The sequence below is a fragment of the Caloenas nicobarica genome, chromosome 5, assembly GCF_036013445.1.
Source record: "Caloenas nicobarica isolate bCalNic1 chromosome 5, bCalNic1.hap1, whole genome shotgun sequence".
Classification (NCBI taxonomy): Eukaryota; Metazoa; Chordata; class Aves; order Columbiformes; family Columbidae; genus Caloenas; species Caloenas nicobarica.
The window spans coordinates 33,588,805-33,615,997 of NC_088249.1; the positions used below are offsets into that span (position 1 = coordinate 33,588,805).

Consider the following 27,193-nt stretch of genomic DNA (forward strand, 5'->3'; position numbering starts at 1 on the left):
CAGGGCCAAGCGATGAGAGGAGATAGAGCACTCACTTATGCCTGGGTCGAACAAACAACAACTGATACTTTCCTACCACTGTTAACCTTTGAAACTATCCTAAAGATGGCAGTGACCTAATCCTGTAAGGATAAGTTATTTTGTAATAGTTTTCATTGCCTTACTTTGAAAATGTGAATTAAAAACTATCATCTTGTTCAACACTGATTCTAAAGGACTCTTCCATTTTAATGCAGAGATGTAAAGTTTTTATAGGCTTTATAGCAGATTCTCGCCCTAAGTTCCATTTTCTACACAAAACTGCTTCAGTAAAAGTAGGAACTTTTCCTTAACAAAAAAGCAGGCTTAAAATATTCAGTCATCATTTGCTGGATTTATTTTAGAAAGTCATATGAAGCACAAAATAAAAATGAAACTGCTTGGAACACTTAGAGAGCAACCCTTCCTACTTTATTTCCACTCAGTACCTTGATTGATAGATGAGTTGGGTTTCTGAGCCCCTCTTTATAATAAACATTTTAAAATGTTTATTTTATGTCCCAGGGTGAAAATATTTTGAACTGGAGCTTTCCATTTCCCTTTGCTGTGCCTTGGCAATCTGTGTTTTATTTCTACATTAATAGTATTCAACTCTTTCTTGTAGCTGTTAAATTGTTGTTATACAAATACTGAAGAAAGTATTTATGTTATGGAACTAACAGATATCTACAGTTAAACACACAGTTCTGGAGAAAGCAAAGGAAAATTCACACATAACTAAAGAAAATTTCAGAAAGGTTTCTTTAGGGACCTTTTGATTATAAAAGGGAAAATAACTTTTCAGGATTTTTACTTTCATTTTATTGTCGTGAGTTTGAATTTTTTTTTCTTTCTAATTTATGTAAGTAATTTGCGCCACAGTGTAAAAACTCTAAATGAATCAACACTATAAACCTAATTAGCAATAAGAAAACCTCATAAAGGTCACATTTTAAATGGCACTTTGTTGTTAGCAGAACAAATGTGAAAGTTCCCAGTTACCTTCTAGATCTCTCTTTAGTTTCCTTAAATCTTTTATTAGGTCTTCAAACTTAACTTGGGAGGCCTGGAAAAAGTCCTGTGGTTCTGGTAAAGGAAAAATACTCTTGTCTGTTCCTGCTTCCTAAACAAACAAACAAACAAACAGGCCACTATGAAAATTGAATGCATTTGCAGTGAAATAAATTACTTTTTTTTGAACATAATCTATGAAACGATTATAAAACTGCAAAAAAGAATGTATTTTAAATCATTCTTGCTAAAACAACATATGTATCATTCAAGATGAAATCCTGACCATCCTGAATGTTGATACTTCCTTTTAGAAGTTGTAAAGCAAACTGTGCTCAATTTAGACTATGAAACAGCATTGAGCTCACAACATTTCAGTTCATTTTATATCAATAAAGGTTTAGACAAGGGATTAGAACTTTCTTAAAAACAGATAACATGAATGCCTATTTTAATGCAACAAGTGATCTTATGCCAAAAGTTTGTGGTTTCACTGTCTCCCAATTCATTAAATATACACACACTTTATAAGCATAAATTGAAAACAACATTTATATACTGCCTGAAGTATTTTATAGAGATAAAAATATACACTTGAAGGTTTATGTGGCTAAATAAATCACATGGGTTACTGTCTGTATGGAACTCCTAAGTATTTATCTTATTTTTAGCACAGTAAGAAAAAAAAATCAGAAGTAAAACAAAACAAAACAAACCTTACAAGGTTCAGAGCAATATCCTCAGTGGAAATTTAACAGGTAAAGTATGTAAATGGTATTAACATGACATTGGTGTGTGTAAGCATACACTATGGAGTTTAAAATACTACCCGTGCACAGATTACAGTCTGTAATAAAGGAAAACTCATAGGTTGGAGAACTAATTTTTTTATAAACAGGGAAAAAATAAAAGATATGAAAATTCAGGGGGAAAAAAAGTACAATGGATGACATTTACACTGTGTGCATTTCCTCTCAAGGAAGATAAACTGGTTTGTTTTACAAAATTCCCTGAAGTAAAATTAAAGTATGGTGGAAAGTTTGTAGAAACATTGTATATTTAAATAAATGAATTAAAAAGCATTAGCTTCAGCATTATTACAGAGCAGAAAATAATACTTAAGTCAGTACCCTGAGAACTGAGAAACATTACAGGCTAGAAAAAGTTGCTTTTGTTATGAAGGTTTTTACAAGATGGGTTATTAAATGAAAGTAATGATGTTTTATTTCCCTGCCAAAGCAACAAAAAAGAAAAAATAAGAAAAAAAAAAAAGGAAAGAAAACAAGTACGGATTTAGATATCTGCTATTTTTTAGCCTTCTCTACAGCTCAGCGCCAGGAGCTGTTCCACAGGCTCGTGACATACAGACTCTCCAGCGTTAGAGATCATCGAATCATAGAATGGTTTGGGTTGGAAGGGGAGCTTTAAAGATCATCTAGTCCAAGCCCAGTGGCATGGGCAGGGAAATGTCTTTACTTACTTTAGTCCTCACTTTGGTCTTACTCCTGGAAAAAATACTCATGACTACTAACTCATCAATTCAACATTCTTATGTAAGAATTAAGAAAAAAAAATATTTGTATTCAAACAGACATAGAGCTGTGAAAAATTACACTAGTCTTAGGTTCAAAAATTAGGTAATGGCACCTTCTTAATCGTAAAAGTAAGCAATTTTGTACATAAAATCAATTAATAGCGACATTTTCATTTAAAAGACAATAGATCAAATTTTCTACTCAAAAATTTTGGGCACTGCTGATACATGTAAGAAAGCCTCATAAATCTAACTCACTCAAAGCAACTCCCACATCTCTTCCTACATTTTCAACCTCTAACTTCTTCCCCGTCAGCTGACTCCCCTATCTGAAAATACCAAGCTGTCCTTGCATTCCGTCATGAGACAGAAATCGGTATTACCACATCAGAACAAGATTTACAATGTCACAGCTACCAGGAGGCAAGAAGGCAGGACTGGAGTGACCACTGGGCCTGTCTGCAACAGTCACAGGCAGTCACCTGCAGTGGTTAGGTCAACAGTTACTGTAAAATTTTCCAAAGCCTTATCATATAAACCTATAGCAAATTTCAGACCTATTGAGGTCCATGACTGTTATAAGAAAGCAAAAGAAATGGATTTTATTTTTCCATCAGAGCTACTGTATTCAGATTTTTAAAAAGTTAATGCATACTCTTTTATAATCTCTTAAAGAAACCTACTTTTGGAGAGGCAGATACAGCAAACAAATCTTTTACCTTATCACAATGGCGCAGGTAATATATGACGACATAATCCACCAGATTAATACCATTATCCTAGGAAAAAATAAATATATTATTTTAAATATGTGTAATTGACACTGTTTCAATTGAGTGAAAATTTACTCTATTCCAAAATAAATATAATATTGGTTTATATTGCTGTGAGAAATAGGACTCACAATATCTTCAGCCCTAGCATTACTGACCAAAAAATCCTTATAACATAGACTCGATCGTACCACCACAGGACCTAGAGCTTCTTTCAGTTCTAAATATTGGGTAAGAAAACATGCAGTGGAAGAAGCTGTCTCTGTATCATTTTTTAATAGTACATGACATTACTGAAAAAATAATATTCCCTTGAATAATAATATTAATCAATAAATTATTCTTGAATATAATATTAACTAAATATTACAGTCACCTCAGATCTATTAAGGTGAACTGAATTTCTTGATTCCTCTAGTCTCAATTCATCTATGACAAAGATTTGAAAGAGGCATAGATATTTTTCATATTTTACTCCAAATATAAAACCAGACAGCTTGTGCTTAACAAGTATATTTCATGCCCAGCTGACTTATAAATATGGATATTACTACTCACTTTGTGGAATCACCATTTCCATGTGCCTGCATACAACAACTGTACTCAACATCATTTTATGTTGTTACATGTCATTGGGTCAGCACAGGCCAGATGAAATAAAAGAAAAGTGTAAAACTGCAATTTATATGTTACAGGGTATGGTTCACCAACATAAAAGAATCACGATATAGGGAATTATATCTGGAATATCTTTGAAGTTTTTTTGGATGTGTTTTCATATTGTATATTGACAGGTATCATGACAAACATTCGTATGTGAACAATGTCTGACTTCCTGTACTGAGCTGCCTTGCCTATATTAGAGCCTGCACCACATTATATTTTATTAATATCATACGCCAGTAAAATTCTTAACTAAACAAGTCATTGCTGTCAAAATGCAGACAAAGCCACTCTGCTTGTATAACAGTTTTTGAAGACATTGTCATATGACAAAAATGAACTGAGGTGACTCATGAACATTTGATTGTACTTTTACAGTAAAATACATTTGTTATTCCATTTTCTATATGCTAAACTATCAAACCTATTACTTTGGTTTAAAGACTATTTGCAGAAGACAGAACACAGAGATTTTGAAGTGGTGAGCTACATTTAAAAAACAAATCTCTATATCAAGTAACTTTCTAGGCTCCTGTGACAACAACTTCGATATGAAACAAGAGGTATTTCACATTGACTCTTTACCTTAGCTCCTGGAATTCAGCTTACCTAGACATAATATTGTTTGCTGGCAATTCTCAAAAAGAGTATGATAGGAAGAATATGATAGGAAGTATGATAAGGAAAAATACCTTAGTTTTCAAATATACAAGACACTGCAGTCTTCTTCCTCGCAAATGCAGTCTGCCAGTTACCTCTGAGGTTTCACGTCTGCCTGTACCAGCTGGCCCTGTTGAGGATTTTTTTTGGAGACTAGTCTAAACTAATAATGTATTTATTTTGGCTACCAGGAAACTGCAAATACTGTAATTTTTTAGCTTGTTTTGCTAAAGAAGCGGTCTTACGCAATCATACTGTACATCTGTCCCTCCTTTTCATAACTCATAATTTTGGAACGTGCTGGCTAAATTCAGGCAAATTGGAAAGTCCCAGAGACAATTAAATTCTTACAAGTTTATGGTTAGATAGGAGAACAAGACTGAAATTAGTACTTCTGCTGAGAAAAGTCAGGCAAATTTCAGTTGGTTTACGTTTTATTTCATGGCAGCTGGTCAACCAATGAACACCTGAGTACTGGGAAACTTGGCCTGGTTTTAGATTAGCTGCAGCTTGTACTGTGTCTTGTCCATGGAGTAGGACTGGAAGAAAAGTGGTCATAGGGAAGACCTGAACCATTGCAGTGAAGAGGAAAGTAAGAATTAGAATCATAGTATCATTTATGTTGGAAAAGACCTTTAAGATTGAGTCAAACTGTAAATCTAATACTGCCAAGTCCACCACTAAACCACGTCCCTAAGCACCACATCTACAAGTTTTTTAAATACCTCCAGGGATGGTGAATCAACCACTTCCCTGGGCAGCCTGTTCCAGTGCTTGACACCATTTTCAGTGAAGAAAATTTTCCTAGAATCTAACCTAAACCTCTTGAGACTGTTTCCCATTGTCCTATCACTTGTTACTTGGGAGAAGATGCCGACACCCACCTCACTACAATCTCCTTTTAGATAGTTGTAGACAGCGATATGGTCTCCCCTCAGCCTCCTTTTCTCAAAGCTAAACAGCCCCAGTTCCCTCAGCTGCTCCTCATAAGACTTGTGCTCCAGATCCCCCCACCAGCTTCATTGCTCTTCTTTAGACATGCTCCAGCATCTCAATGTCTTCAGGAGACAAAGGACTCAAATCCATTGGAAGAAATTTCATTAATACAGTTGCTCACTGAACAGCTCCTTAAATGTGTTTTTACATTTTGTTAGTGATGCTATTCACAAGTAAAAAGCTCCCCAGATATACTGCTTTCCTGACATTGCATGTTTCAAAAACATGTTCCTTCATATAAGAAGCACAACTGGGAACAAAAGCTTAAAGTCTACCTTTCTTACAGTTCAAGACAGCACTTTATGTAGGAAAAGAGGAAGAACATGAAAGAACAGGGTTTTTTCTCACCCTCCAAATGTGTACCAGCATCAGCAGAAAATACCTCCTGTTCTTTGTTGTTTCATATATCCATGTGATGTCTAGGTATGCTTTGGCAAAGAACAACTTTGAGCAGTATTTCCGTTGCCTACATTATCTAGCACTTCTTCCTCCATCCTACTAAAGTGAGGAACAAAGTAACTTCATATCAAAAGGTGTTGAGAGTTTATTTGAGACTGACTTTGATCCTAGCATGACTAATCAAAAACGTGCTAGTGGTTCACAATTTTTGACACATAATTTACTGCCATCTATGAGCATTTTCTTGTGCATGCCATTCAGAATTCATGCCCTACATCCATTTAACTGCCAATTCAAAAAAAATAGACTGAAAATATCTTGTTGGGCCTGACACACCTCTTTGAAGAGGGTTAAAATCCTGTATATTTCATATTTTAATCCTTTACATTAAATTCCTTAGTGTATGTGCCACACTGAACCTTTACTGATATTTTGGTTTTAAATCTGATTTAAAAAATATTTTTACTCACATAGAGCTACCTTAAGAGCAAGAAAAAAGAATGGGGACATTTACTCAAGAAGACTTCAGCAGTCTGTGCTCTCTCGCTTCTCTCTGACCTACTGTAATTAAGTCCCTATTAGTAAGAGAGACATTGAGAAGTTCTCACATAAGATAATTATCCTAATAATACTGAATAGGATAAATTGGAGATTTTGAAGATTATGGAAATATGGACATGTGCAGGAGAAGGGGATAAAAAGTTGAGAGAAAAAAGCAATTTTCTGGTATAAAGTGCCATGTTCTTTCAAACAAGAATGGTAAGAAATAAGAAAAGATCAAATTTTGACAGATGATGGAACAAAAAAAAGTCAGTTGAGAAAAATTATCTTTAATAATCTTTAATTATCTTTAAATGAGTACTTACTCTGCTTTTGACATCCTTTAGTTTGGGGAGTATTTCCAAACCAAATCCATCAGCTTGACCTCGGGTTCTATTCCCGCCATTCATATAATTTCCAAAAGCCAGAATCAAACCTAAGATTTCCTTTACACTTGGCATGTTCAGCAAAGCCTGGAAAATGGATACTAGTCTGTAACTTCCATTGGCACAAAAATTCTAATCGCTAATATAAAAGAGCTTTTTTAATTTTCTTTTTGTTAGAGGCTTTGTTTCTTATTTGTTTTTACCCCTGTAGGGAAAGGAAGCTAAAACTGGTACAAGAATCAAGCATTTCAGGGAAGCATTTATTAGACTATCTGCCTAAGATAACTATGTTTAATTTAACCATATGAGGCAAATTGTATGGCATCATAGACTGTGTAGATGACAAATAGATTAATGAAAGAAGATTATTAAACATACCTAGTAGCCTTCAAAAATCTTACAGATGAAGCAGTTTATCATGAGTTTGCACAACGCACAGTCAAATGGAGATGTGCTATTTCTGCTGCCACTAGGTTAGACTTGGACTGTCACATTCAGTTTGATTTGCATTGGTCCTGGTGGTCTGGTAATTCACATTTCCAGATCCATACTTAATGTAGATATACCAGGGCTAAGGACTAAATTACTATGCCTCAAAACACTTAAGAAATCTAGAAATACAGCGGAGAACTAATAAATTATTTTAATTTACATATGAAGACACCTATCTTGTCAACTGAGAATCTGAGGCCACAGGCCTAATTCTTAACTATGTAGCCTTATACTACACATTGGATAAATCAATTGTAGTGTGAGCTCCTCATAAGTAAACAGATGGCAATACCACTTTCCCTGTGTTGTACAAAACTGATTCCTTTTTTATGCCTCCTTCGGAAAGCAAACACTAACTATTTTTACTGTTAGAATATGCCAAGAAATCCAAAGGGGTAGAGTACAGGTACTCTGCAGCAGCAAAGATAATCAAAAGCTAATCTTTAAATTTGGAAAACAAACAAACAAACAAACACACGCAACCTGGCTTGGACAGGATGCTTTAGGTCACTATTTAGTTCCTCTTTTAAATTGTATCTCATTCTACTTTTCATGTTATATTTTCCAATTTCAAAATCTTGTACTTAGTCATTCATAGTATAGAAATCTTAGGTAAAGCTTTGTCAGGTATTAAAAAATTTGCTACATCACGGTTAACAGAAAGGCATAGGTATTAGTGGAAAGTAATAAACTAATGAACATGATAGGCATCTATTGCTGATGGCATCAACACTGATATGTAAAAAAAAAGGTTAGTTTGCAATGCCCTGTACTAAGCTGGTCTGATATTTCATTTATAGTTTATGGAGTTTACCTATTACCCTACTTAATGTACAAATAAATAAAAATCTGCCATTCAAACAGAAATAAATTTTCCTATGTAGAACATAAGGCATCACACACAACTCACCTTCCCTCTTTCCTCCTCCTTTTGATCTTATAAGCAGCTAAAAAAATTAATATAATTTTATTTTCCTGAAAAGTCAATAATCAGGCTTAAGCTTCATCACTTATGGTACAAAAAGAAGCACAAAGACTCGAAACTCCAATTATGTTTTTAGTTAGCTTTCAGGGGGGCTTACCTTGGAAACACGAGTTATGATATCAACTTTCCGGTGCACTGCTGTTATCCCTTCAGAGAAAACTGACTGGAAGATAATACACTGAGCTCGTTCTGTGAAGTTGGGGATCTGAGATAACTCATATAAAAATCTGTGGAAAAAGAGTTTTAATCAATAGTTACATTTCTCATCTGTGGGGTACAAAATGGATCAAAACTGTAGTATAATAAAATACACATGCAATTTTCCCTACTTTGAATCAAATCTGAGAATTTATAATTGTTATATTCTTTATGCTCAGTGTGTTAAAAAATCCTATTTATATAAAGAAAAAAGCAAGACATTAATCGTTATCACATTAATCCACTAACCCACAATCACAGCTGCACAGTAATTAAATAAAAAAATCATAAACTTAGATTTTAGGTTAAAAGAAAGAGAAGAGGAGAGGGACAGGGGAAGGGAAGAGGAGAGGAGAGGAAAAAGAGAAGAGAAGAGAAGAGAAGAGAAGAGAAGAGAAGAGAAGAGAAGAGAAGAGAAGAGAAGAGAAGAGAGGAGAGGAGAGGAGAGGAGAGGAGAGGAGAGGAGAGGAGAGGAGAAGAGAAGAGAAGAGAAGAGAAGAGAAGAGAAGAGAAGAGAAGAGAAGAGAAGAGAAGAGAAGAGAAGAGAAGAGAAGAGAAGAGAAGGAAAAAGAAAAGAAGAAAAGAAAAGAAGAAAAGGAAAGAAAAGAGAAGAAAAGAGAAGAAAAGAGAAGAAAAGAGAAGAAAAGAGAAGAAAAGAGAAGAAAAGAAAGGAAAAGAAAGGAAAAGAAAAGAAAGAAAAGAAAAGAAAAGAAAAGAAAAGAAAAGAAAAGAAAAAAGAAAAGAAAAAGAGAAATCCTTGTATTTAGTTCTAAAATAATTGCAGACTATGTCTCTTTTCAGTCACTGTTATGCAAAGTACTAACTCTCTATCTGTCCTCATATATACACTTTGCTTATGAGCCTATTCCAGCTTTCTTCCTTTAACTCTTTGGTAAATAAAAATAAATAGAAGCATTTTCAACAACTCCAGTTCACATATCACAAAATGAAAGCATCTCAAAGGCATTAGTAATTCCTCCCTTTTCTCTTCAATTTAAAATGTAAGAGCTTGGCTAAATAATACAAGAATGTTCAGCGTTTCTTATAATAAGAGGGTTTGCATAACTTGCTTTGTAGGTTTTGAGTCTAGAATTTCAGTGATACATGTGTTTTCCTGAAATCCAGAAACAAGCTGTTTTTTGCTCCAATATCACTTGAAAAACGTTATTCTAATCTCCTGTCTACAGCTGTCCTTAGATGCCCATTAAAGTGATGCCATGAAGATTTTTCTACCTCACTGAATTACAGAAATTTTGTGAACCATTATTAGCTTGAATTCCTATTACATTTACTTTAATTATTTAAGACAATACATATAATTTCTCCAAATTATTTATTTTTCATAATAAATATTATCAGTATTTTCAAATACACTTTATAAATTTCTCATGTGTGCAATGCTTTGCTGAATACATACAGACTGTCTATAAATCAGAAAAATCCACCTGTGGTTGGTGTGAAATACTAGGTTTTAATTGGAATATCATTTCTTTCCTTCTTTTTCTTTCTTGCCTGATGAAAAAAGTCTATTATGAGAGAAGGACTGGGGAGGCCTGGCTTGCTCTTACACTTAAGCAGTGGGAAAAAAAGAAATGCCAAGCTGGTATTAATAAAAATGCTTCCTATTGGGAATGAATGGTATTGCCAGGAAAAAAAGAGGATACTTTGTACTTCGTGTGAGAGAAACAAAAGAAAGAAAAACCCAAACTGCTTCACTAAAGTTCTAACACACATATATTGTAAAAGCTTAAATTTAAAAAGTCAAATGACACATATTATTGCCTTCCCTTGAAAAGGGAACCATATCCTACACTGCTGGTCGTCAGAATACAACATAATTCTGCTGAGAGTTAAAAGAGCATCAGCATAAAAAGAAAATGTCTCCACATTTTGGAATTCAAAGTATTGAATGTAAATATGCAGACAGAACACTTATAATTGAAGTCTGTCACAAAAAGAAATCTTAGTGACTACAAATATAGTTACTAACCAAAAAGTCGTGGCATGAATCTGTGGTTATCAGAGATAAACCACCAATTCAGGTGGACAAAACTTTTGAAGAGAAAGGAATATTCTTAGTTCAGTCACTTTTGCATTTTTAGCCTGAGAAAAGTATGATTTTGACTTAAAGTAACAATGACGTGACTGTGACATAGCTTTTTGGCGGGTTTCTCATTGATACACTTCTTATGGCCTAAATTAAGCAAAGAATTTGCTGTTCATCTCTGTGAGGTCCATTTTGCCCCTCTCCTGCAGAAACTGTAAATAAAAATGCATTTACCTGAGAACTCATTTATCCTACCAGAATCTTCTAGTAAAGGACTTGAGAGTACTTTCAAACCAGGCATATAGCCATGTTGTTAGTGTAACAGAACATTCTTCCAAAAGATGATAGACAAGGCTGATTCTATCAAGGTAAACTATTTATCAGCTCACATTTATCCACATTTGAAGAATATAAAATTCAGAATTTTTTTTTTTTTGAAAAAGTTGTATCTAAACATGTAAGCTTGTAAGTAAGCCAGCAGGATTTAAACTCAAGTCAAATGAAACTGGTCTTCAAAGCAAAATGAATGTAATTACTTGGACAGCAATTAGCAATAGCTCACTACTTCCGGAATTCAAACTATATACAAACCAGAAAAGCTCAGTATCATATTTTGCTACTATTTTCTTCATTAGTATTTCTTTCACAGTAGAGAGAACTTCACAGGGATTTCATTACAACTAAAAGGGTCTTGGAAACCAGCTAAAGCATCTGTAGCCTGCTGGCAAATCCACAAATTGTGGCCAATGTGCTTATAAATCGTTATCGTGTTAATGAATATTAGCATTTTAACAACTATTTTTATGAAGCACAATTTAAGGGGGTATTGTCATGTTGCTGTCATACTTACACTTTGTGCCAACAATAACAAATTTAACATGCCAGCAAAACAAATCAAAATCACATGTGCAGGAGAGCATCAGTGATACCACTAAAGCTTTCTATTTGTCTGGTAATCCAAGCGTTTAAAAATGGTAACTATTTCCTTTAGACTTCAGTGAATTCATGTCAGTGATTTCATTACATGAATGCCTATTGCTAGTATTTGCAACTATTTGATAAATGGTTTAATCTCCACTTTGGTTCTGATCACAGAATCTCAGAAGCACAGAATGTTAGGGATTGGAAGGGACCTCCAAAGATCATCTAGTCCAATCCCTCCGCTGGAGCAGGAACACCCAGATGAGGTTACACAGGAATGTGTCCAGGTGGGTTTTGAATGTCTCCAGAGGAGATGACTCCACAACCTCCCTGGGCAGCCTGTTCCAGTGCTCTGGCACCCTCACTGTGAAGAAGTTTCTTCTGATATTTAAGTGGAACCTCTTGTGTTCCAGTTTGTACCCATTGTCCCTTGTCCTATCATTGGTTGTCACCGAGAAGAGCCTGGCTCCATCCTAGTGACACTCACCCTTTACATATTTATAAACATTAATGAGGTCACCCCTCAGTCTCCTCTTCTCCAAGCTAAAGAGATCCAGCTCCCTCAGCCTTTCCTCATAAGGAAGATGCTCCACTCCCTTAATCATCTTTGTGGCTCCGCATTAAATATATGTATTATCCTCATTAAAGATAATACATGAGGCTGATGCCTTGTAACAAATATTTTTAATCACACATACAAATTAAGCACTTTTATATCTTTAACCTTTTATGGAGTTAATATGTATAGTACAGTCCCAAAAAATATCCAGTTCTGCATTTAGGTTGACTTAGAGGCTGACTGAGATGAAAAAGCCAGCAGCACCTGATCTACTGAGTTTTCAGACAGGGCATTAATTTGAAGGTGCAATAAAATTTACATGAGTGCATCATGAGCAAGTTCCCCCTTGAGCATTTTAGAAATTTCCTTACCTTATGTCATTAAATAATAGGGTAAAAATGGGACAATTAAGACTTGCAGAGCGAAAACATAGTAATAATTGATAAAATGTACCTTTTGTCTTTGACACTACTATTTCACTCTGAAGATTAACTGCTTAGTTTATGGTTTTTTACTGTTAATTACGGAACAACGATAGCATAAATCTGACTTTGTGTTTAATTAAGATCAACTTCTCTCCACTATAATTTACAAAAACAGACAACCTTTTACAAATCTAGAGCTCTACAAGATTCGTATTCTCCACAACACAAAATGTATTAATATTTACTTCACTCAGACATACAGCAAACAGATTGCCAAAGACTCAAGCTCTGGAAAACATCAACTAGTCACACAATGTACTCTTATGCCCCAAGCCAATGCAATAAAGCCATGGGTATGGGATGCAAGAACAAGTATATACACTTTACAGATATTTGCCTTCTTAAGTCTTACTCAAAAACAATAGCCACTCCTAATCAAGAGTATGCATGATAGTCTCATCTCCCAACAATAACCTAGTCCCTAGTGGACAGTCACAAATGAGTTCTTAGCTGCCTTGTGTTAGGAGAAAGAGAAAAAAAAATCTGCTCTTCACTACTAGCATTTTAATGGGAAAAAAGGTATGAAAATGTACTACCTCTGACATCAACCAAACATGTACTATCTCTGCGGTTTCAGTTCTTCCTCTCCCTACACTTTCTTATGCCAAAGACAGCAGAAAATACAGAAACAGACGAGAGGGAAAAAGAAGCAAGACGGCAAAGAGGCCTCAGGGCAGGAAATTGCACTGCAATCAGAAGAGGATGGAAGTGCAAAGGGAAAAGTAGCAAAGTAGCAGAAGACAAACACAACTGGTAGGCCAAAATCTGAAATAAAGTGTATACACTAGAATAAAATTCAGGATTACCATTCTGTTCATAGATTCTTGTGATTTTCATGTTGTTCTACAGTTTATTACAATAGAAAGAGCAACACTTTAGAAGTTTTTCACCCTAACAGTTGTCACTGCCCACAATAGTTGCAGGAAATGAACTCTGGAATCAGCCTTGTAGGTTTTCAATCCGCACGACCAGAGTGTACATTGTGTCTTTGTCACAGGACTCACCAAAACCCTCTGTTTGTATAGCTCTTTCAAAGAATCAACAACCAAAACCAGTCTGGCCCTGCTTCATGACACACAAATTTAGCTCCAAAAGCTTTAAGGGAAGAATAAGCCTTTTATAAAGGTGAGAATGTGAACATAAGTTTTTATTGATTGAAGGCTACGTATTTTATCAGTTCTGGTGGTCCAAGCTGACATAGTAAAATCTGTCATGTCTGAAAAAATTGCCTGATAAAGGCAAAGTTTACATCATGCCTTGAAATACACAAAAAAGTTAAAAATTAGCTATCAAAAATTATATATCAAGATCCCTTCTAACATATCAGCAAAGAATATACAATATAATGATAAAACACTACCAATGAAAAAAAATCTTACTGTTCTGGTTTATCCAGAAGCTTCAGTTCCTCCTCTTTTGAAGTCTGATAATATTGCTTGATTTTCTCCAGTTCATCCTTTTGTGCTCTCTGAGTGAATTCATACAAAGTAATGAATAAAGATTAATAAATTACTAATTTACCTGTTTGTCTGCATGTAACAATCATATTTGTTATTGGGAAACATTTAGACTAAGCAAAAGAGTGAGGCATAAACATCCATGATCAATTCCTTTTGTGCCTTGCAGTGCCATTTACTACAAAGCAGAGCATCTCTGTAGAGCACAGCACTGCAAATATTGCTGTAGGATGCTTCACACAATTTAGGTCAGAGAAGTAGCTTCAATATCTCTACAGTCAAGGGTAAATGTATTCATTCATGCAACTTCAGAGTCACACAGTTCATGAATGCTATAGACCTAGTCTACAGAGCAACCTGGATAAGGATAACAATGCACCAGCCAGAGTTAACTGGTTTAGCCACTTACATCTTGAACAAGAAAAAATTCAGCATGTTAGCACAAAACAGGCCTTAAGTAAGGACAGTGTTTTTCAGGCAGTTCAGGAGAGAACACTGCTAGATGTTAAAACTTTTGAGAAATTTTAACCTGATTCCAAAGGTTCTCTACTGTTTTAAATTTCAGAACTAAGCCAGAAACGAAATAAGCACGTCAATAGGCTTTTAAAAATGTTACCTACTTTATGCTTGTTAAATTCCCTAGAGGCTTTTTCTATATAAATTCTCTAGTCTAAAATGACAACGTAAAACTTTATTTATTCTGTGTCTAAAATACTACGGTGATTAACCATAGCTTTACCCCAGCTTACTTACATTTTCATATAGTGCTTCCAGTGTTTCCAGATCTACTACAGAGTCATCAACACACAGTATAGCTGTATAGAATACAATCACAAATTAGACACTAGAAAACACACTTAAGAGTTCAATTCTGTTTCCTAAGAAATGTACTTAAGAGATCTGACCTAGCTAAAGAACATATTTGTATCCAATTAATCTTTTATTATTTTCAGCATTTTATTTTTGTTCCGACTTCAAGTCACAGCACTCACACAAGAATGTGCTATAAACTCTGTCTCAGGAGAATGGAGTTCTACTTTTCCTCTCCAGTATACTCAGCAGTCAAAGATATGACCTGTCAGGTACTCAGCTGATTGAGTAGCTGGCCAGGCATGAGAACATGAGAACAATTGATACCAGACAATGAACAGCACAGATGGCATGATAGCTTAGAAGGCTGGGTAGGAAGCAATTGAGAGTTAAGGTATTTATGTCTCCCTGTGTGCGTGGGAGATCAGGGAGACATGAGAACAGGGAGATCTGCTTGTCTTGAAACTAACAATCTTGGGAAGTAGACAGATGATAGACAAATTTGCAAGAATCATAAGTTGGAAATTTGCAAGCACAAAAGATCATGCTACCGACTTGTAAGGTACCTTCATAGAGCAGCTCACGTTTGAGCTAGCTTTATCCACTAGAAAACCACCAATACGACAATTTCCAGATAAATCCTTTTAAACACCACACAGAGATACTGAAAGTATACGCTTCAATGATTAATTATGCCTCATTACCAAAAATGAAGTCTCAAAATGTTTCCTGTCTTAGTTCCAAATGCTACTAGGTATGGAATATGTGGTGTTAGGTGTTTCCAACATTTGCAAATCCCATTACAAACTAAATAGGATTAGTTCATGGTGCTTTCTAGTGCTCTCTAATGTTAAATTTCAGTAAACTGAAACATGCACAATGGAATAGAAATAATTTTGGATGTTTAATTTTTCTGAAACCAGCATTTCATTAAGATGTATAATGGAACTGGACACAATTTCTGAACTCCTGACGTAAGTTTAAATGTTACTGGGAATATTAATCCCAAAAGAATCGAGTTTAAGGCCTCTACTAATTTTCCACATAACCAGGGATTCATCATTAGCTAGTACCTGATAACTTTTCATTTCAACTGTATTATATTTCTTCAAAGGTAACTTGACTACTTGTGAATTTAGAAAATTTCAAAAGCTCTTGCTGCACTTGCAATCCATGTTTAAAAGGCACAAGGCACACATCTTTAAATAATTATTTAAAAGTAATAAGCTTTCGCCTGCTCTTCCACCTACCCCATGATTTTACATTGTGAAATTAACCAGCAGGCTAGTAAATTTTCTCTGTGGCAGGCTAATTAATTTTATTAAAAGGTCCAATGACATTTAGAATGCCTTAAAATTTTGCCTGTCAATTATGATTCTATCTGTTGACATTACACCTTGGTTAGAAGTAAAGAGTTCTATGGAAGAAGACAGTTATCAGTGAAAAAAAGTGATCTCTCTATTTTTGTCCTGTTGGAAAGATTTTTTAAAAAGCTCAAGAATGTAATCAAATATAAAGTCCAAACAGCCAAGCTTTGTTTAAAGAAAAATCATTAGGGATTGAATCTATGAGATCATCTGCCGGCTCTTGCAAGACAGTTCCATGAGTTGCATTATCTTGTGTATTATCTAATGAAATTTCAAAAGAGCCTAAGAGACTGGAAAATCTGTTGGAAAATTGGTTTCATAGTCCAATATATTTAATTGTTAGGATTTTAGAATACTCATATTTAGTTCAAAACTTGCCCTTGTGATTTCACTTTCATCCTATTTTAGAATATTCCAAAAACTGTTCACAAGAAGAATATTGTTTGTTCAGAGCTATCAACAAAAAAGCAACTTATTGGAGGTAATTTGAACCTATAATAGAAATGAAAAACATGTAACTAATAGTTTATTTGTTAGGTACAGAACCATTAGAATGAGAGAAAGCAGTTTGAAAAAAAAAAGAGCACACTTTATTAAGAATATCAAAATTCGTACATCTAACTGGAATTTTCAGTCAGAAATTTGTCACAAAGAATGCTCCAAAATCAAAAACTGGGGTTTAATGCTATATTTTTTTAATCTGCGTTTCTGTAGTCAACATCAGTTCTAAAAAATCAGCATTGTTTTGTAGTGACATGATAAAGTAAAAAATTTTTGAGGTTAAACTAATAAAATAAAATCTGATAAATGAACACATTTTTAATGGAACTACTAATAATCAGCATTAAGAGACATTAATATGAATTACTTTCTCTTTTGGTCCCAAGGAAAAAGTACCAAGAAAATATTTTTTTATTTCCTTGCTGTACAACCTGTCCTGCTTTTATTGACAATGTCCATGCAGACAGGCTGCAGTGAAAAATCTAGCCATATTGCCCAGTTCAATGATAGCTGGATGTCTCAGGATGTTAATGCGTGTGGAGACACACTCCACAATTCAGAAGCACCGACAAAACTCATACAGACATTTCATCTTTATGTATTTTAATATCTTCATCTTTGTCCCTATATCTTTTCTCATTCAAACTGATCGAACTTAATGCCATACACATTTGGAGCAGAAGACAAAAATGAAAACATGTAAAATTATGAAGATTGGCCAATTTTTTAAAAAAGAAGCATTGATTTTGAAAAGCTTAAAGAAATCCCTAGATCCACAGGTGTCTTATTTTTCTTCATATTCTTCTTAAAATATGGTATGTGAAATACATTCATAGTATGCTATGTAACAACTCAAATTGAGGCAGCTGAAGACCCCCCATTACACTAGATCAAAGAAACCAATTATTCCACTTTTTATGTAGAGTTACAAGGAACAAAAGCTACTCAATTTTTCTGTGAAAAATAAATCCCCGTTCTAATCATACATATATTAACATTATTAAAGTGCATTAAAATCTTGATAAGTTTTTGAAAATACTCTTCCCAAGACAGTGAATTTAACTGTGATAATTTACTGCATTAAATCTCATTATATCAAGACTCACATCAGTGTAAGTAATATAGGTGAAATATCGTAAATCTACAAAAGAGGCTCCAAAACAATTAATAGCTATTACAATATCAATCATCATTGGTGGTTTTTACTTTTATCTTGCTTTCTAGTTAGCTGTCTTCCTTATACTGTCAGTTCAGTTAGAGTATTTCACCTACACCTCACAATATGTTGAAAGGAAGTAGACTCATGCTGTGAAAAGCTGGTAATTTTATTGGGTTCCTCTACCTTTAAAAAATCTGTTACTTGGCCAAGTCTGGTTTCTGAGATCCTTTTTTGCAGGGAAATTGAGGCAAACATTTTTATGTGGCCTATGGTGTCTGCTCACAACAAGAAGAATTTATATACACAAGGATCATTAGTGCAGGGTTGCACCCATTAGGATATAATAACCGTCAGCTAGGACAAAAAACAGATCAGCATCATACATTCAAACTAACAGGCACACATAAAAATACTTGCCAAACACATTTCACATACTAAGAGTGTTGCTTCGAATATAAACTTGTACCAAAGGTTTGTAACAGCCTTACTGTTTAAAAATGAATCTAACTGTAAAAATCAGAGTCCCTACCACACAGATTTTTCACATACTGTTTTATCACTTCAAACATGCAAACCAAAGAAAAGTTGGGAATTTAAAGCATACTGTGTGCAGACTGTAGAACTTAGAGGTTAAATATGAAAAAGATACTTTTTTCCTCTTAACCAACGAAAATACCAACAGCCTCAAGTCTGACTCTGATATCCAGCCTCACTCCTACTAAACACATTTTGGTTAAATCAGGATTTAAATCCTGCTGACAGAGCTTACATATACTCAGCAGTATCAAACCACTTAATGTGACAATTAAACTATGAAATATGAAGAAATCACCTTAACTGCTTCCTAAAGATAAAACAGAAATATGTTATTTAAATGAAAAGAGCTTGCCAAAGGTACATTTATTTGACCTGGGAGTACTTCACTGTTTTGTGTTGTACATTCTGCTGAGTAAGGCTTGATTTCATGGGAACATGAAGCCTGTCACTTGGAAACTTAAATTAAATTTGACTGATCTAGTCAATTAGAAAATGACAATGATTGTTAAACACAGATCCCTACTTGGCAAAACTGCCTAAAATATCCAAAGTGTGCTGGTTTACTTCCAAAAAAATGATATGTTTTAAACATATTTAAAGGTTTTCTCCAGTATTTAAATAAAAAATATACATTTCGAAGAAGCACCATGGGCACCATGTAGGTTCAGAAGACTAAGAAAGCTCAACTTCTGCAAGAAGTCATGAGCAAAAGACTCTGACACTCATGTTAACCTACCCACATCAGGCTGGATGCCCCAGACAGATTCACAAAACCTTATGTTGAGATTTTTCCAGAACAAAGACAATAACTTTTAAAGAAAATTGTTTCCCAACTTCTGAGATGGGTGTGCAGCTATTTCTATACTTCATGCCTAGTATACAGTATATCTAGAATACATACATGCAATATTATGTGTGGGTGGAAAAGTCATACAATTGTGGAACAATAGTTTTTAAACCTTTATAAACTATGCTGCCATTTTGCAAAAGATTTTAGTTGAAACCCCAGTAAAACTGTTTTGACACAGTGCAAGTGAGAAACATTGCAAAGGACTTCTTTTTATCCAGAAGTATTTCCAAAATATAACAGAGAAAGCAACTGTGAAACTATTTGTTCTGCGTGATATGGTTAAAACACAAACTGGGATTCAGAAATTCTGAGCACACTAAGGTCTACAGATTAGAGGTGCTTTGGAATAGTTTGCTTTCTACATATAAAACATAGTCTTTCAAATGCTAAGCAAAGTGCTTGGTTAACAATGATACTGGTCTCTAAAGTTTAGATGTGCCATAAACCATAAATTGCACTAAGACAATGCAACCTATTTATATAACTTCTGTGGCTTCTCATTAGAGGAAGACCACACAGAAATCCCAGGATGGTTAGAAACATAATATAGAAGTAGAATGATTATCAGACTGATCATCAATCTGTGTGAATTAATCCGCTGTTTATACTCTTCCAACTATTTACTCGATTATGTTGACAATGGAGGGTAAATCACAAAGTTGGAGAAGACCAAACACTTTTCAACTAGTTGACTGACATTGTAAAATAGTATCACAACTGTGTTCTTTCTAGAAAGTTGGTCTCCTCCTACAACGCCAGACAAGAAATTTTGATGCAGAGTGGCACAATAGTTTTGCCATTGCTAACCAACAGAATATCACCACTGTGACACTATAATAAAAATATATTCCACATTTGAGGAGCAAAAAAACCCCACAAAACCACAAAAACAAACAAACAAACAAACCCCAACAAAAATAAACCCACAACCAAACACCAACACACCAATAATGAAGGTGAATCCACAAAAGCAGATGGCATGACCTAGGCTTTTAACAAAATTCATTCTAACCCATTCCATCTAAGTGTGATCAAATACATTTCCCTAATATTTTCAAAGCTTAATGTGTGGCTATCTGCATAGATAATTTACATTGCTGGTGAACACAGTAACGTTCGAAATGTACAACATACCAGGTCCCCATACATGCTATCACGGGTTGGCCAGTGCTACTCTGATTTAATAAATGGAGTCTCAGACATTGTATTTAATTACTTAAAATCTAGGAAAAAAAAACCAAGACAAAAACCCCACAATCACTAAATTAGCATTAGAAAGAGTCAAGCATGAGCATTAAATTCTGTCAGCATTGCAGTGCTGCAGTGTTCAACCCTTGCCTTGGCAAACGTACCAGCAAACATTGCAGCTGTTCCACGTGGAGGAATATGGCACTTTATTGCCACAAAGAGTGCAACAATCTATAAAGTGTGCATCTGGTGTGATCTACAGCATCTTATAGATTGGGTCCCAAGGAAAATATGCCAGCATGTAAGACCATCTAGTTAATCCTGGTGGAAGTCAGGGGTATTAGTGAACTATTTCCAGCAATGTACTGAAGCAGAACTTCTAGTGTCCCACAACTTTAGTGGTAAAATGCAGGTCCTATGAAGGTAAGGAGGAATTTAGGAGAACCATTCTTTGGACACAGGCATTGACATTTTATCTATGTCCCATTTTCTGTAACCGAAACTTTTCTTCATCTGGGCTATCCCACAATTTTTCCAGTTTACTCTTGAATAAAGATCTCAGTAGATGATGGAGAGCCAGTACAGATGATGTACGCCACAGGAGAGAGTATTATGTGTTTTCCAGTATACTGCTGTGTACTACTACTATATTGGGAACTGCCTGAGTGACTGGAATGTTGCCCTGTAAAAAGCTGGGACCGCTGCTCATGGAGGGTCTTCGCATACAGTTATAACCAGCATTTCCCATTAGAAACAGAACTGAAACACCTCACTGTGGAGTTGCATTATTTCAAAAGCAAAGCCACACAAGTAGTCTTGAGCCACAAGGTTGTCTCTCAAGTTGTAATATTTCAGCCAAACAATGACAGCAAAAGTAAGACAGAAGTGCATTGATACGAAATGGAGATTACTCCTCTAAGGGTGCAGTGCTGATGCATGTTCCTTACCTAACAGCTGATCTCCGCTGTTCCTCATCTCTTCTTTATAAAGGTTTAAAAAAAATGCAGAGAAGCAGCCTAGAAATTAATCTCAAACCTATGCACAATTTGATTATTGCTATCTGATTTTTAAATATGAATACAGGTTCTATAGAGCATACTGAGATAGATTTTCTGTCTGCTTCTTCTGCTCAGAAAATGTATATTATTATTAGTGGTCTAACCAGAAACTATATTACCTTCTTCAGTACCGGATTCACCAATTAAATTTTTAAGTATTTTCAGAACATAACAGCACCTAGGACTTCTCCTCCTCTCCCACGTACCAAAAAGCTGAGTATTGGGACAGGTGCATCGTGACAACATTAACTTTCCCTCTGCATCACGTAATACCAACAATAGTCAAAATAATCATTCAGTTTTACATTGTCTTCTCCCTAGACTGTAGGATACAGCAAGAATCTAGACTTCTCTGCAAAGGACGAACTTCACTCTCAAAAAAACTTGTGTGGGAGATTACCTTCTTGAAGGGTGGCAGCTGGCTCATTATCACATGCAAATTAAAACATCTGGGTGCCAGAGATGGTCACTCACTTCTTTTGCACTGCTGAGCTATCTACAGAAATGCTGTGAAACTATTTAATTTGAGAGGGTAATCTCATAGATACAAAAACCCCTGACACTATTTTACAAAAGGATGTAATTTTTCTTGTGATTACTCTTGTCCTCTCTACAATTTTGCATGCACCTGTATGCATAGGGCAGTTCATCTGAGGACAGTTTTGCTATGTCTGTATTTCTGCCACTACTAATTAAGGTAGAGTAATCAGTACACTATACATAGACAATAAAATCATTTGTACGTGGCTTTCCAACAGTCATGGTCAGAAAAACTTGAAATAAATCTAGGCATTCATTTTTTTTCCTTTCTTTTCCTTCAAATTCTTCATTCTCTGTTGCATGCCGTCAAGGACTGTTAACATTTCTCTTCCCTATCTTTCACATACTGAATTATGCAATGGAAATGGCTTGAAAAAAAGAATGAGTGCTTAAATTTCATGTTTCTTAGAGGTAGATACTTGTAACTTCACTTTGTAAAAAAAAAAACCAGCTTTGACATTTATCACCCAACAATCATACACTTTTTTGTTTAAGTGTTGTGAAGAGCTACTTAGCTTATTATGACGTTTTTTATCCCATACGCTGACTATAGCGGTCTTCAAAGCGTCCTCTCTACAGAAAAGATGTGTTCCCTGTGTCTGGCGAACTGGGTTTTTTTGGTTGTTGTTGGTTGGTTGGTTGGTTGGTTTGTTTTGTTTTGGGTTTTGTTTTTCCTAGATAGTCTCTGCACACAGTTATTGACTGGAGTCACTCATCCTGCTTTGTAATGTATTTTTTTAAAAAAGTTCCACTAACAGTATTCCCAAATCCCATTTGTATCTATCTCCTAGCTGTTTCCACAAGCAAATGGCAGCATACCCTATTGCTGGCTTGAGCAGCGCATGTGGTGACAGGCCAGTCATTTGCTACCTCAGAACAGAGAGGGCGATGAGTTATAAACTTTCCTTCAGTGACAGCACTTGTTTTGGTGTCTCTCTTCTACTAACACTCTAATTTTCATTGAACTTGGACTACATTAGCTGTGTCTACAACTGCAAGTAGTCTAGTCTTTAGAAAGGGATTTGTAGACAGCAACAGCTGGTACTGAGGATCTAGTGTTCATGCTATACACATTTCAGGGAGTTTTAATCATCTCTTTTCTGATCCTGTGGAATTTAAAGCCTGCTATAGGTGGATACTGCTGGCATGCTCATATAGTACATCATATTTAATTTAATTCTGAAGGATGTTTGTGCACTCTGATACTGCTCTACATTGCTCTGCAATGCAACCACAGTAAAGGGGACAACTGGTAGATTTGATTAAAAAATGCACTGCTGATTCAAGCTAAAATGGTAGTGCATACATACCCAAACATTTGACTCACTCTTTTCTCTTAAATTTGGTATATATTAGCCAGAGGGCTTCAAAAGCTATAGAAGCACAGCAAATGACAGATAGAGAGATGGACAGTGAGAGAGAGAGATAGAGAGAAATGTTCTCTTTTAGTAGAACATCATGGTACAGAAAAAAAAAGTCATGAAAACCTCTCTGAAGATACTTAACAAAACTATAGAGTTTTTATAATACAGCTGCTATCCTATCCTATGCTGCTGTAATTCCTCCCAGCAAATTACTCAGACCTTTAGTAATAGCAGGTTTTTCCATCTTGTTCTGATACCTTTCACACAATACTGGCAGGCACAAAGTTATTCCTTCCTTTTGTTGTTTCCCTCCAACCCAAGAGACATCTGTAAGCCCTTGTGCTTTTAAAGTGCTAGATGCTCAAAGGCTCTTCTGAAATTAATAATGATCAATGCCAGCAGCATCTCAACACCCTACCCAGTATTTGCATGTGACGGAGGGAGAACAATAGCAAAAAGGAGACATCAACTTGAATTCTTCCAGCAGTTGTTTTAAATGGCAAATATTTTCCTTTTTTTTAATGTGAAAAAGAAATAAACAATATCCTTAAACAATATCTTTTTAAATCCAGAACATAAGCAGAATCTCAATTACTCCAGTGTTCTGAAAAATTTGTGTCTCTACAGTTGTACTGGCAAACTCAGATAATTCCTACCAGTAATGGAATTTATACTCTGAGTAGCCCTACGCTTCGAAAAATGCCATCTAGTAAGCAACTTTCTGGTCGTTACATGGTAGCTGCATCAGTCTGGGGTGTGCTTTTTATTCTGCTAATGAAACAAAATTTAAACATTCAGCAAATACTGACTGCATGTTTGAAGTCCAAAAGATTTATGTACAAGCCCTCCATTTAATTTTTGTCAGTGGAGGACTTGCTTAAGAAAAAGGAAGGACCTGTACGGGAGGAATATTAAATGGTTTTGAGAAAACACTGTACTGAAAATAATATGTGAACTGAAACAGTACAGAAGGAGTTGTACCTAAATTCAGTTCTGATTATTTAGGCGAAATTTTTACATATGCTGGAATATACTGGAAGAATGATTCTTCTGGTTCTTAAAGAGGAATATCCTCAAAGCACATTCTGTAATGTAAAATAAATTCTCTGAAGGGGGCTACAAGAAAATATCCATGCAAATATGATACATTAAGTGTAAGAAACACTTACCTTGTTGAATATCCTTCATCTCCAGATGCAAACTGGATATTAAAATTCCTACAGTTTGAGACCGTTTTCCATCCAACAATTTGATAATCTAGAAAGATGATGCAAAATTATCTGAGATCAAATAACAACTCTACAAAGGATTCACTCTCATTAATGACAGAAGTTAATTTGTAAAATGAATTCAATGTCTCTCCAAAGATCAAAATTTTTTATTAAGTAAATCTAGTAGTAAGACCTTCAACTTATCTCTATGTTCTGCATCTTAACAAATGGCTGATAAATGCAGGCTTGAATTCTCACCAGGTCTAGTAAAGAACATCACCTCTTACTTGTAGGATGCTATTAAGAAGGAAAAAAAGGCACATCAAATATTTATTCTGGAATACAGTTTTTTCTTCTTCTCCTTAATGTGATCAGGGCAGAACTATTTAGGACATCACAAGTTCCTTAGTTTGTCTGCTACTTTATATTCCAGTGTGAACACATTTAAGTCTATCTTTTTGACAAAGGATAAATTCCTGACCAAAAAGAATTGGAGAAATTTCTTCTTATGCCCTCTGAACACTATTTCTGGAACACTAGGGGTTTCTTCCACAACCTTGACACTTTACAGGGATTTAAGGATTTTGTTCATATTTTGGGTAACAGAGACTTGTCAGTATAATATACTGACATTCAGATTGTAATATTTTCAGGTGTTGGGTGCCGGGAGGAGAAGAAAAACAAAGGAGGTAAACCCTGAGGAAGATATTTTGGCTGGTTGAAATTAGTGAAACTGATGAGCATCGGTCCATAAATAAGGTAACAAAAATGAAACCATCAGAATTTTGGAAGTGTAGCTCAAATGTTAGAAATGTCAAAGCTAAACTTCCCACAATGTTTCAACTGTTGGTATTTGTGATTTTGATTTATGTCATAAGGAAAATATGACAGCAACATATCACAAAATGCAATACAGACGTCTTCAAAATAAGAAATGTTCAGATCCAAGCAGTTGGCTTACTTCATAGTGTTGATGAACGAATACCATTCAAAATATTAACCCATATGCAAAATTAAAATTAATAGCTAAGTTTCCCCTAAATTTATATTTCTAGTGTCTGAACAATATTTAATCTTTATGTATCCAAATTTAATTTTAATAGTTGAGTGACACTAATATTTGGCTATTTAGTAATATTAAAAACTTTAAGTAATTGTTATCTCTTATCCCTGTAGTATTCTTATAGTTGCTCACGTTACAGACAATTAACTGACAAAATTTACACTAACTCATACAAATATTTCTTACCTATGTTTTATGGAATTTACGAATATTTAACTGTGCAACTACTTAGTCATTCACCTATATAAAAGTCGATTTGCAGTTGAAAAATACAGGAAAAAGATAAATTATAATGACATTTTCACCTGAAAATGCCAAGTTACTTCTTATTGATAGAGTACTGAAACTGGACAATACATGAACAGGTTGGAATACATGCTGCCTTCAACAAAGATCTTACAGATATCTTATGTTCCTGTTGCAGGAACTCAGCATTTAATGAACTTCTGTTAAAGTAGATGTTGCATATTTTCTGCCAAAATTGGAAAGAAAATCTATCCTAAGAGGTTTTTCTCAGCTTATATGTAGAACATGAATGCTGGATAATAAGAAAGCAATACTATTTAAATGTTTTTTTCAAATGGAAAGTCTCTTTATCTTCTGAGTACACAAGCAGACAAGATTATTTGTCTACAAGTTAGCATAAATGAATATGTTATAAGCATCACATCCTGTTGACTGATTTTTTAGGGCAAATGTAAGTAACTACTCAGTTTATCATGGTCATTTCTGAAGCTTTACATGAATTTGCTGAACTCTGCAGCACATTAGCTTCTTACAGGGATAATTACAGGCTTGAGTAGTATGCAATTTGTATAGCATTCACTGACCTCCACATTGATCTTGTTCAGGGGCAAATTCATAGATTGTCATAAACCCCATTAGACATGCCTAGTTTGAGGCAAAACCTTTCCAGACTATAGCCATTGTAGGCAATATGACATTTGAAATAATTCTATTAAAGTATTTGTAAATGCTAATGTATTTTCCAGATAAGATCAAACTAGCTCACATTGCTAAGCAAGACTTCCTCCTTAAAAGATTGGTGAAAAAAAAATTTAAAGACGACCCTGTATAATTTTAAAAGCTAAACCAGTGATCCCTGTTTCAAAATGGCCAACTAACTGTATGTTCACATGCATTTTAGACAAAGGTACACATGGTCACAATTACCAGGCATCAGACTAAACTCAGACTACCTGAAATAGCTTCAACCAACTGAAATCTGTAACTGAAGGCTAATATTTTATTCATTAGAGAGCAAAAGTGGAGCAATAAGACAGCAGAATAGCTTAAATTTGGAAGAAAACTACTCTAGAAACACAGTTGTAATGCTAAGAATTACTTAGGACTTTTGTCATAGATTTTTAGAACCAATGTGTAACTTGAAAGATTTTGCAACAAAAATATATAATCAGTAG

At 34.9% G+C, this 27,193-nt stretch overlaps 1 protein-coding gene across 1 annotated transcript in view; it reads right to left on the bottom strand.

Moving 5' to 3' along the window:
• FMN1 (formin 1) overlaps window positions 1-27,193 on the bottom strand; it is a 137,870-nt gene that overhangs the window by 47,920 nt on the left and 62,757 nt on the right. Inside the window, exons 6-12 of the mRNA XM_065636384.1 lie at window positions 24,668-24,755; window positions 14,878-14,939; window positions 14,047-14,135; window positions 8,555-8,684; window positions 6,921-7,067; window positions 3,283-3,342; window positions 1,021-1,141 (exon numbers count right to left, since the gene is read on the bottom strand). Coding sequence (XP_065492456.1) covers window positions 1,021-1,141; window positions 3,283-3,342; window positions 6,921-7,067; window positions 8,555-8,684; window positions 14,047-14,135; window positions 14,878-14,939; window positions 24,668-24,755 — 697 coding nt within the window. The remainder of the gene's footprint in view (window positions 1-1,020; window positions 1,142-3,282; window positions 3,343-6,920; window positions 7,068-8,554; window positions 8,685-14,046; window positions 14,136-14,877; window positions 14,940-24,667; window positions 24,756-27,193) is intronic.